Below are 12,933 nucleotides of genomic sequence, written 5' to 3' on the forward strand. Positions count from 1 at the left end.
TAAGGAGTTTCAACAGTTGGTCAAGGGTTCGACTACCCACAGGTAGTGAAATCCCACTACAGCGTGAGTGTGTGGGGGTATGTGTGCGTGTGTAAAAAATAAAATATAAAATAAAAATTTTAAAAAAGAGGGACAAGCCATTGGCTTGAAATCCAGTCATTGGTACATGTGTATGGTGTCGGCCATGCCAGAGCATTTTACAACTCAATCTGAACCGAATGCTTATGACCCCAACCGCAGAGATAGATGGAGAGAGCATCAGAAGTTGTCTATGACCTAGAACTGAAATGATTCAATGCCTATTTAGACACCTGTAAATGAAATCAAGTGATTTGTGAAGGGGAGAGTTTATCATTCTAATCAGTTCTTTTTGTCTTTCGGCCAAAATGACCTTTTCTCATCGTGAAAGTAATGATAATATGATTCATAAAATGTGAGAGTAAAAGAAACTCAATTATATTAAATTAAAATGAAAATAAAAAATTATATTATCCCTCAGTGATCTAACACTTGTGGCATAAATAACGGGGCCCTAGATCTAAATCTTACCTAATCTAGTGACTGGGGCATAAACAAAGATAATTACACTACTAAAAAAAGTCTTTATTATTATTCATTGCTTGGCATAGAAAGAAAGGAATTACATTACTCCTAACATAGGTTAGTCCAATGGAGCAACATAAACAAATGGGATTATGATAGTCTTATGTTAAAGTCGATTTAGTGTAGATGAGTTGTCCTATTCTAAGATAAGCTAAGGTAAATTAAAATAAATGAATAGGCAGAATTGTTGTAGCGCCCTGAAATCGGACACCTGAGTACGAAGACCCAGATTTTGTGTCCTAGGATGTTAACACTAAAACGGTTGAGGGAAATGACACTAACACCGACACCGGCAACACCCCGGTTTTTGCTGTTTGAGTACAATGTTCTAGTTGTGCAAACCCAGGTGTCACTTAGGAATATCGGGCATGGGGAAATTATCCCACATGTGTACTTAGGCAAATTAGCATTCATTCTGAATTCAAATAAATCAGAGTAGCATACAATTAATAACAAAATCAAAGATGAGCGAAGATAACTAAAACCACATAATGCAAAAGTATATAATCCAAAATAGGTCCCTCACTAGGGACCAAAACATCCATAAAATATCCAAATGTGCTACTACAAAAAACTCAAAAAGGGACAGGTAAAATAAAACTACTGGCAGGCCAGAGCCCAACTACTTCAGTGAAACTCCATGGCATCCAATTCCCCAAAACTCTTATTAAGACCTCCCTCGGAATCAACCTCTTCATGATCACCCTGTGTTACCTGTATGGTTAGGTGCAATTGCACAACAGATGATGAGTGGTCAACTTAATGATAAGTCTCATCAAGATTACACAATTGACATATCAATTGAGTATAGTTCATAAGAAGCATACCAAAACAATCCTAATTTATAATGTGTCTCATTTTAAATGCATGAATGCATGTATATGTTCTTCATTCTGTGGATGTACATCCAATCAGACCAATGAATGGACCTTTCAAATAGTTAGCCCATTCAAATGCAAGAGAATGGGTCTTTCAAATAGTTGACTCATTGTTTAAATGTAAGAGAGTCTTTCAATTAATTGACCAAGCTCAAGGGTTGTTCGAACATTACATTCATTTTTTAAACAGTCAACCAAGCACTCGATAACGTCCACATACCCACTACCAAAAAAATGGGTAAAGGCTACGGATTTAATCCGTAGCCATAGACCTAAGGCTACGGATTAAGTCCGTAGCTAGTCCGTAACACGACCGTCGTCGTAGGTGCCATAACGATAGGTCTGGAACCTATGGCTACGAATTTAATCCGTAGCCATAGGTCTATGGCTACGGATTAAATCCGTAGCCTTTTCCCCTGTAGCAAAAAAAAATAAACAGCTACAGATATTATTTGTAACTGAAAGTCCATAGCAATAGGCCAAAATTTAAAAGGCTATACCAATCTGATTATTGGCTACGGATTTAATCCGTGGCTATATTGTAAATAGCTACAGATATAATCCATAGCAATTATATCTGTAGCAAAAACTTCAAACAGCTACGGATATTATTTGTAGCTGAAAGTCCGTAGCAACATGCCAAAATTAAAAAGGCTACACCTGTTTGACTAGTGGCTACGGTCAATATCCGTAGCTATTTTGTACATTGAAAAATTAAATCACCTGTTCATTCAATTACCACCTGTTCATTCAAATACCACCTGTACAATCATTCATTCATTCAATTACAATCATTCATTCAATTACAATCCTTCATTCAATTAAATCACTTGTTCATTCAATTACCACCTGTTCATTCAATTACCACCTGTTCATTCAAATACCACCTGTACAATCATTCATTCATTCAATTACAATCATTCATTCATTCAATTACAATTACAATCCTTCATTCAATTAATTACAATTACAATCAATTACAGTTACAAATACAATAATGCTGAAAATACAAATCTTTGGCTTCATTAGAGAAATGTGTTCGACTTCACCGAATTTCAGCAGCTTCGTATATTCCATCATCCTACAAACAGTCATGTCATTCATAAATTAGAATGCCCATTAGAGAAAAGAAAGACAGTAAAAGAAGTGCATCACGTATAACCACTTTTTTTTCTTAATGAATTTTAAAAAAAAAAAACTCAAAGAGGAATGAAATTGACACAAAAGAAATGGTCTCACCATATGATTATAGGTTTAAGTTTGGTTTAAGTTTAGGTTATAGGTTTAGGTTAAGGTTAGGCTATAGGTTATAATTAAGTTTAGGTTATAGGTTAAGGTTTAGGTTATAGATTTTGGTTTAGGTTTAGGTTAAGGTTTAGATTATAGGTTATAGCTTTTGGGAACTTGATTACAGGTTAAGGTTTAGGTTTAGGAAATCGGGTTCGGGTTCGGGATCGGGTTTAGGTTTGGGCTTTCAAGTTTAGGTTTAGGTTAGGGAGTTGAGATTAGGATTAGGTGTAGGTTTGGGTTTAAGAATTTGAGAATACATTTAGGTTTTAAGTTTAGGTTTAAGTCAAAGGTTTTAGGAAAGGTTATAAGTTTAGGTTAGGTTTATGTTTAGGTTTAGGTTTAGGTTATAGGTTATAGCTTTAGGGAATTGAGAATGGGTTATGGTTTAGGGAAAGGTTAGGTTTAGGTAATAGGTTTTGGGATTTGGGAATAGTTTTAGGTTATAAGTATAGGTTAAGGTTTAGGGATTTGAGTTTAGCCTATAGGTTTAGGTTTAGGTTTAGGTCTAGGTTGAGGTTTACAGAATTGAGTTTAGGTTATAGGTTTAGGTAACAGGTTTTGGGATTTGGGAATAGTTTTAGGTTATAAGTATAGGTTTATGTTAGGTTATAGGTTAAGGTTTAGGGATTTGAGTTTAGGTTATAGGATTAGGATTAGGTTTAGGTTTAGGTTTAGGGATTTGAGTTTAGGTTATAGGTTTAGGTTTAGGTTTTATATTTAGGTTTAGGTTTATGTTTGGGTTTTGGGATTTGAGAATGGGTTCGGGTTTAGGTTATAGGTTTTGGAATTTGAGAATGGGTTCGGGTTTAGGTTATAAGTTTTGGTTTAGGTTTAGGTTTATGTTATAGGTTTTTGGATTTGAGAATGGGTTATGGTTTAGGTTTAGGAAATCGGGTTCAGGTTCGGGATTGGGTTTAAGTTTAGGTTTTCAAGTTTAGGCTTAGGTTTAGGTTAGGGAGTTGAGATTAGGATTAGGTGTAGGTTTAGGGAATTGAGGTTTAGGCTATAGGTTTAAGTGAGAGGTTAGGTTTAGGTAATAGGTTTTGGGATTTGGGAATAGTTTTAGGTTATAAGTATAGGTTTAGGTTAGGTTATAGGTTAAGGTTTAGGGATTTGAGTTTAGGTTATAGGATTAGGTTACGGTTTCGGTTTAGGTTATAGGTTTTGGGATTTGAGAATGGGTTCGGGTTTAGGTTATAGGTTTTGGTTTTGGTTTTGATTTTGATTTTGGTTATAGGTTTGGGTTTAGGTTATAGGTTTTTGAATTTGAGAATGGGTTCGAGTTTAGGTTATAGGTTATGGTTTTGGTTTAGGTTATAGGTTTAGGTTTAAGTTTAGGTCTAGGTTGAGGTCAGGTTATAGGTTTAGGTTTAGGTTTAGGTTTAGGTGTCGGTTTAAGTTTAGGTCTAGGTTGAGGTTAGGTTATAGGTTTAGGTTTAGGTTTAGGTTTAGGTGTCGGTTTGGGTTATGGTTATAGGTTTAGGATTAAATTGAGTTTAGGTTATAGGTTTAGGTTTAGGTCTAGGTCAGCGGTTAAGGTTTAGGGATTTGAGTTTAGGCTATAGGTTTAGGTTTAGGTGTAGGTTGAGGTTAGGTTATAGGTTTAGGTTTAGGTTTAGGTTTAGGTGTCGGTTTGGGTTTTGGTTATAGGTTTAGGTTAGGTTATAGGTTAAGGTTTAGGGATTTGAGTTTAGGTTTAGGTTTAGGATTAGGTCTAGGTTGAGGTTTAGGGAATTGAGTTTAGGCTATAGGTTTAGGTTTAAGTCTAGGTCTAGGTTAAGGTTTAGGGAATTGAGTTTAGGCTATAGGTTTAGGTTTAGGTTTAGGTTGAGGTTTAGGGAATTGAGTTTAGGCTATAGGTTTAGGTTTAGGTCTAGGTCTAGGTTAAGGTTTAGGGAATTGAGTTTAGGTTTAGGTTTAGGATTAGGTTTAGGTTGAGGTTTAGGGAATTGAGTTTAGGTTATAGGTTTAGGTTTAGGTTTAGGTTGAGGTTTAGGGAATTGAATTTAGGTTATAGGTTTAGGTTTAGGTCTAGGTCTAGGTTAAGGTTTAGCGATTTGAGTTTAGGCTATAGGTTTAAGTTTAGGTCTAGGTTGAGGTTAGGTTATAGGTTTAGGTTTAGGTTTAGGTTTAGGTGTCGGTTTGGGTTTTGGTTATAGGTTTAGGATTAGGTCTAGGTTGAGGTTTAGGGAATTGAGTTTAGGTTATAGGTTTAGGTTTAGGTCTAGGTCTTGGTTGAGGTTTAGGGAATTGAGTTTAGGCTATAGGTTTAGGTTTAGGTCTAGGTCTAGGTTAAGGTTTAGGGAATTGAGTTTAGGTTATAGGTTTAGGTTTAGGTTTAGGTTGAGGTTTAGGGAATTGAGTTTAGGCTATAGGTTTAGGTTTAGGTCTAGGTCTAGGTTGAGGTTTAGGGAATTGAGTTTAGGCTATAGGTTTAGGTTTAGGTCTAGGTCTAGGTCTAGGTTAAGGTTTAGGGAATTGAGTTTAGGTTATAGGTTTAGGTTTAGGTTTAGGTTGAGGTTTAGGGAATTGAGTTTAGGCTATAGGTTTAGGTTTAGGTCTAGGTCTAGGTTAAGGTTTAGGGATTTGAGTTTAGGTTTAGGTTTAGGATTAGGTCTAGGTTGAGGTTTAGGGAATTGAGTTTAGGTTATAGGTTTAGGTTGAGGTTTAGGGAATTGAGTTTAGGTTATAGGTTTAGGTTTAGGTTTAGGTTGAGGTTTAGGGAATTGAGTGTAGGCTATAGGTTTAGGTTTAGGTCTAGGTCTAGGTTAAGGTTTAGGGATTTGAGTTTAGGCTATAGGTTTAGGTTTAGGTCTAGGTCTAGGTTAAGGTTTAGGGATTTGAGTTTAGGCTATAGGCGTAGGTTTAGGTCTAGGTTGAGGTTAGGTTATAGGTTTAGGTTTAGGTTTAGGTTTAGGTGTCGGTAAGGGTTTTGGTTATAGGTTTAGGATTAGGTCTAGGTTGAGGTTTAGGGAATTGAGTTTAGGCTATAGGTTTAAGTTTAGGTTTAGGTTGAGGTTTAGGGAATTGAGTTTAGGCTATAGGTTTAGGTTTAGGGATTTGAGTTTAGGCTATAGGTTTAAGTTTAGGTCTAGGTTGAGGTTTGGTTATAGGTTTAGGTTTAGGTTTAGGTTTAGGTGTCGGTTTGGGTTTTGGTTATATGTTTAGGATTAGGTCTAGGTTGAGGTTTAGGGAATTGAGTTTAGGTTTTAGGTTTAGGTTTAGGTTTAGGTTGAGGTTTAGGGAATTGAGTTTAGGCTATAGGTTTAGGTTTAGGTTTAGGTCTAGGTTAAGGTTTAGGGAATTGAGTTTAGGTTATAGGTTTAGGTTTAGGTTTAGGTTGAGGTTTAGGGAATTGAGTTTAGGCTATAGGTTTAGGTTTAGGTTTAGGTTTAGGTTGAGGTTTAGGGAATTGAGTTTAGGTTATAGGTTTAGGTTTAGGTTTAGGTTGAGGTTTAGGGAATTGAGTGTAGGCTATAGGTTTAGGTTTAGGTCTAGGTCTAGGTTAAGGTTTAGGGAATTGAGTTTAGGTTATAGGTTTAGGTTTAGGTTTAGGTTGAGGTTTAGGGAATTGAGTTTAGGCTATAGGTTTAGGTTTAGGTTTAGGTTTAGGTTGAGGTTTAGGGAATTGAGTTTAGGTTATAGGTTTAGGTTTAGGTTTAGGTTGAGGTTTAGGAAATTGAGTGTAGGCTATAGGTTTAGGTTTAGGTCTAGGTCTAGGTTAAGGTTTAGGGATTTGAGTTTAGGTTATAGGTTTAGGTTTAGGTTTAGGTTGAGGTTTAGGGATTTGAGTTTAGGCTATAGGTTTAGGTTTAGGTTTAGGTTGAGGTTTAGGGAATTGAGTTTAGGCTATAGGTTTAGGTTTAGGTTTAGGTTTAGGTTGAGGTTTAGGGAATTGAGTTTAGGTTATAGGTTTAGGTTTAGGTTTAGGTTGAGGTTTAGGGAATTGAGTGTAGGCTATAGGTTTAGGTTTAGGTCTAGGTCTAGGTTAAGGTTTAGGGATTTGAGTTTAGGCTATAGTTTTAGGTTTAGGTCTAGGTCTAGGTTAAGGTTTAGGGATTTGAGTTTAGGCTATAGGTTTAGGTTTAGGTTTAGGTTGAGGCTTAGGGAATTGAGTTTAGGCTATAGGTTTAGGTTTAGGTTTAGGTTTAGGTTGAGGTTTAGGGAATTGAGTTTAGGTTATAGGTTTAGGTTTAGGTTTAGGTTATAGGTTTAGGGAATTGAGTGTAGGCTATAGGTTTAGGTTTAGGTCTAGGTCTAGGTTAAGGTTTAGGGATTTGAGTTTAGGCTATAGGTTTAGGTTTAGGTCTAGGTCTAGGTTAAGGTTTATGGATTTGAGTTTAGGCTATAGGTTTAGGTTTAGGTCTAGGTTGAGGTTAGGTTATAGGTTTAGGTTTAGGTGTCGGTAAGGGTTTTGGTTATAGGTTTAGGATTAGGTCTAGGTTGAGGTTTAGGTTATAGGTTTAGGTTTAGGTTTAGGTTGAGGTTTAGGGAATTGAGTTTAGGCTATAGGTTTAGGTTTAGGTCTAGGTCTAGGTTGAGGTTTAGGGATTTGAGTTTAGGCTATAGGTTTAAGTTTAGGTCTAGGTTGAGGTTAGGTTATAGGTTTAGGTTTTAGGTTTAGGTTTAGGTGTCGGTTTGGGTTTTGGTTATAGGTTTAGGATTAGGTCTAGGTTGAGGTTTAGGGAATTGAGTTTAGGTTTTAGGTTTAGGTTTAGGTTTAGGTTGAGGTTTAGGGAATTGAGTTTAGGCTATAGGTTTAGGTTTAGGTCTAGGTCTATGTTAAGGTTTAGGGATTTGAGTTTAGGCTATAGGTTTAGGTTTAGGTCATGGTCTAGGTTAAGGTTTTGGATTTGAGAATGGGTTTAGGTAATAGGTTTTGGGATTTTGGAATAGTTTTAGGTTATAAGTATTGGTTTACGTTAGGTTATAGGTTAAGGTTTAGGGATTTGAGTTTAGGCTATAGGTTTAGGATTAGGTGTAGGTTTAGGTTTAGGGAATTGAGTTTAGGTTATAGGTTTAGGTTTAGGTTTAGGTTTTGGGTTTAGGTTTAGGTTTAGGTTTAGGTTTTGGTTTAGGTTATAGGTTTTTGGATTTGATAATGGGTTCAGGTTTAGGTTATAGGTTTTGGATTTGAGAATGGGTTTAGGTAATAGGTTTTGGGATTTGAGAATAAGTTTAGGTAATAGGTTTTGGGATTTGGGAATAGTTTTAGGTTATAGGTATAGGTTTAGGTTAGGTTATAGGTTAAGGTTTAGGGATTTGAGTTTAGGCTATAGGTTTAGGATTAGGTCTAGGTTTAGGTTTAGGGAATTGAGTTTAGGTTATAGGTTTAGGTTTAAGTTAAGGTTGAGGTTTAGGTTATAGGTTAAGGTTTTAGGTCATGGGTTTTGGTTTAGGTTATAGGTTATAGGTATAAGTTAAGGTTTAGGTTTTGGGATTTGATTAAGTTTAGGTTATAAGATATAGTTTTAGGGAATTGAGTATAGGTTAAGGTTTAGGTTTAGGATATTGGGTTTGGGTTCGGGATCGGGTTTATGTTTGGGTTTTCAAGTTTAGGTATAGGTTTAGGTTAGGGAGTTAAGATTAGGATTAGGTGTAGGTTTAAGTTTAGAGAATTGAGAATATATTTAGGTTATAGGTTTAGGTTTAGGTTTTAGGTTTTAGGTTAAGGTTATATGTTTAGGTTAAGGTTTAGGTTTAAGTTAAGGTTGAGGTTTAGGTTATAGGTTAAGGTTTTAGGTCATGGGTTTTGGTTTAGGTTATAGGTTATAGGTATAAGTTAAGGTTTAGGTTTTGGGATTTGATTAAGTTTAGATTATAAGATATAGGTTTAGGGAATTGAGAATAGGTTAAGGTTTAGGTTTAGGATATCGGGTTTGGGTTCGGGATCGGGTTTATGTTTGGATTTTCAAGTTTAGGTATAGGTTTAGGTTAGGGAGTTAAGATTAGGATTAGGTGTAGGTTTAAGTTTAGAGATTTGAGAATACATTTAGGTTATAGGTTTAGGTTTAGGTTTAGGTTTTAGGTTTTAGGTTAAGGTTATATGTTTAGGTTGAGGTTTAGGTTTAAGTTAATGTTGAGGTTTAGGTTATAGGTTAAGGTTTTAAGTCATAGGTTTTGGTTTAGGTTAAGGTTATAGGTATAGGTTAAGGTTTAGGTTTACGTTTAGGTTATAAGATATAGGTTTAGGGAATTGAGAATAGGTTAAGGTTTAGGTTTAGGTTTTAGGTTTTAGGTTAAGGTTATATGTTTAGGTTAAGGTTTAGGTTTAGGTTAAGGTTGAGGTTTAGGTTATAGGTTAAGGTTTTAGGTCATAGGTTTTGGTTTAGGTTAAGGGTATGGTCCCTGCAAAGCAAACACAGATATAAACACGGCCATCCGACACAAATGCCAGGCCCTTCCAATGCTGTCCATAAAAAATGGATAGCTTCATCATGGTCATAATAGCGGTTCCCTCTTTCCAAGGAACCCCGCTCTTCCGAATAGCTCCGACGCACATCCGGGTCTACTCCATTAATTTCGATCAAATACATAAACACGGCCTGTCCAAATGGCCAGGCCCCTCCAATGCTGTCCATAGGAAATGGACAGCTTCATCATGGTCATAACAGCGGTTCCCACCTTCCAGGGACCCCCGCTCATCCGGATAGCTCCGACGCACATCCGGGTCTGCTCCATTAATTTCGAGCAAATTTAATGGAGCAAATACGTAACCACTTGGTCCCAAATACTTACTTTATAAAAGAAAATCTCTCCTGTTTTCTCAAATTTTCCATTTCGATCTTTTTTAGCTCAAATTCATGTCAATGCATGAGAATCATGCATAAACATGGATTTTAAGCAAAATACATGAGGGAAATTACAACATAGATATCATGCACACGATATCACATAATGTACTGTTTAATGAACTACACATGTGCATTCTTGACAAGAGACGTACCAGATGCTTGAATCTGAAATATGCAGCTCCAATCTTCCCACATGCAACATCCACCTAAAAGAATACGCATAACCGTCATGCTTGAGTAATCAACTACCCACTCAATGAAAAGAGCACAAATACCTTTTCATGATTCAAAGAAGGGACCTCGAGGGTTTTCCTTACCTTCCATTGTATGCTTCCAAGGTTTTCCTTACAGACCAACAAAACTGATAGCAAGAAAGAACCCATCAACAACAATTTATATTCAAGAGAGCCTTAAATCTCAGGAACTGAGGAAAAGTTTCTAGTTTAGAAGATGGGTATGTCTAATCTTACTTTCTTTTTAAATGTAAAGTAGGCCGAATTTGAACAGTAATGTCACATGGGTAGTTGAAAGTGGCATTTTACTGTTATTAATATCCACTAGCATCAAGGGAAGATGTTAATTTTCTCAATGGTTCTCTTAAACTCAATATATTTGGTCTAAACTTTCCTCTATGACGTGCTTTTGCAATAGTCTACCTAATTGGGTCTGAATTAACACTCCTTGAAAGAAGTCAAGCTCAACAATATCAGATATAACCAGTTTAATCGTAGTGAGAGAAGAAACAAACAAGTCATGACCACATAACAAAGAAAACCTTTAAGTGGTCCACTTTGCTGCAATTGTGAAATATAATGGGCATAAGATGCATCATTCATACCGGGAAGTTCACAAATCTGACACCATTCAGTGAACAGATGAGAAACCTGCAGCATTTTAATGGACATCATTGAGAAAAGCAACAAATATAACTATCTACCAGCTTCTTAGTGATTGTGCCCATAACAAATCATTTTGCAAATAAATGGACTGATTATATCTTTTCCCTATATCAAGCACCAAAATTTTCATGTGTGACATGAAGAACTTCTTTAACAGTTTAGGATGTGTTGTTGTCTTCTATTCTAGTTGAAAATCTCTGTTTTCTCGTGGAAAATTGTTAATGCAACAGTCCCTTTGGCCACTATTTAAACATATGGGACTATTTAGCACCACAGCCATACATTTGGCCATTGAGTTAAAAATCCACTCATCAGGTAAGTCATCGCATAAAAGATTCCTTGCAAGCATAATTTTATCCTTTTAACATAAATATATCTGTTAATGGCACATAATTTTATCCTTCAAGGACAAAGGCATCTATTAATAGTGTGATCAAAAGGTCGTCTGCTCATTAGAAACTGATGCTTCTCAAGAAATATGGATCTCCCCTAATCATGAGAATCTCCAAATTCTCCAGAAGAATTGCATATTTATTACCCTTCAAAAAAAATTGCATATTTCTGCACATGTATCTATTTTCACTGTTCCCAGACCAGATAAAAGAGGTCTAATTTCAGGCAGACAGCCAGTAGTCATGCCCTTGCCAAGCGACCAGAAAGAATGGGCTCGCTTATTTATAGGCATGTATCTAATTTTCTGGACCCCAGCCCGGATAAAAGAAAGCTGAAGTTAGATGGATGCCAGTTTTCATACAGTTTCCAAGCAACCATGGGAATTCCAATTTCAAATGATTGGCATAACAGGATTCATAAAGCCAGACCAAATAGTTGGGACCAGGCTATTATGATGATGATGAATACTCTTTGAAGATTGGCAGTTCAAGGAATGGAGGATCTTTTTAATTCAATAGTTGACTAGTTCTTCTCCCCTCTTAATTAACTGCTTGGATGCAAGTCGAATAAATATTTTTGGTGGTCAATACACACACACACACACACACACACACACACACTGTACTACACAATATAGGCAACATCATAACTATCCTAATTTTTTGGCCAAGACACATACAAGCTGGGGCAATGGGCCACCTGCTAAACGACTTCGACCTTGCATGAACTTCCTTGCTGACTTTAGCATGTACATGCAATCCCGCATATATTAATGACAATAAATAACAATATGTATTGTGTTGGACATACAATCAATCTATTTAACTAGTGAAGTTGGATATGGATATCCATGTACTGTTTTATATATCCACATTAGAAAAAGGAAAAAAATTACAGGAGAAGATTTCTCAACTTCACAAACTCAGTGAGGAAAAAAAAATGAGATATATCATCACATGATGGTTACGTGAATGAAATTCAAGTTTCCACACCAAATACAAGAAAAAGGGTACTACGAGACATGAAAACTGTAGTCAATTTTTTGAAAATGAAGTGCAATTTAAATATTTGAGAACCATTGGAAGATTTTATATCACACCTGTGACCAAATCATAACACCTCCTAAGAATGCAAGGGTGTGAAGTATTTCATTCTCTGAATTAAGGCCCATGTGCACCAGAAAGTCTCCAGATCTCTGCAGCCCAAAAAGCATAGCAAATGAATTTCTGCCAAAAGAATAACAGTGACACAATTCTCTTGACTCACCTTCCAAAACCATGGCAGCACACCAAAGAACAAAATTGTGGTATCCATTAGTATGGTTACAGCCCCATGAATAAAGTGGAAGTTGCTAAAATATATAAACCTCAAAGAAGTTAGTCTCAGCCAGCCAGAGATTCCAATCTATATAACCAATTTAATTTCATGTAATAAGAAGACCGATGAAGCTGTAAACTAATTCAACCGCTGAAATGGATCGACAACATGTTTAAAGCAGATTTTTGAATCACAAGCGCATACACATGGGATGCAGAATGATCCTCAATGGATAAAAACAGACCTTTTATCAAGACTAAATGCTTGAGAATTCTCAACTTTTTCTTGACTGACCACTCCAACCAAAGGTTTAGGAAGAATTGGCAGCTTTAGAGATGCATGTTGCCGTATATCCAGATATGTCTCAAAGATGTACATCAAGACCATAAAGCCTGCAAGATGGGATTCTCATAACCAAGAAATTCAAGCAGAAATTAAACTTGAAAATGCAGAAAATGATCAAACATTTATTAAGCATTTTCTAACAATAGTCAAAATAAAAATACAAATACATGACACCAACCACATTTATTAGAGTTAAAAAGGAGTAGGAATACAAAGAGGTTTATATACATGGACCTGAAAGTCAAGCACCTCTTGCTAGAAATTAAATGGTTAAAAAAAAAAAAAACTTCCATGCAGACAACAAACCAAGTAACTAAAGTATGGATGACAGTGTGAAAGTTCCTTGTTTATGGATACCCCACAATTTATTAAAAAGGAAAAGAAGCACAAAAATGAAAGATGGCAATGCAACAT

General features: G+C 36.0%; 1 protein-coding gene across 1 annotated transcript; it reads right to left on the reverse strand.

Annotated features, from left to right (window-relative positions):
* Positions 1–11,916: 11,916 nt before the first annotated feature.
* Positions 11,917–12,576, reverse strand: LOC131236053 (CAAX prenyl protease 1 homolog). The gene is made up of 3 exons (XM_058233145.1): positions 12,419–12,576; positions 12,124–12,208; positions 11,917–12,052 (listed from the first exon to the last, which is right to left on the reverse strand). The coding sequence occupies exons 1-3, from the start codon at positions 12,559–12,561 to the stop codon at positions 11,951–11,953; spliced, it is 330 nt and encodes a 109-aa protein (XP_058089128.1). The 5' UTR covers positions 12,562–12,576; the 3' UTR covers positions 11,917–11,950.
* Positions 12,577–12,933: the final 357 nt, after the last annotated feature.

The sequence above is a fragment of the Magnolia sinica genome, unplaced genomic scaffold (genome assembly GCF_029962835.1).
Source record: "Magnolia sinica isolate HGM2019 unplaced genomic scaffold, MsV1 ctg136, whole genome shotgun sequence".
NCBI classification, from domain to species: Eukaryota; Viridiplantae; Streptophyta; class Magnoliopsida; order Magnoliales; family Magnoliaceae; genus Magnolia; species Magnolia sinica.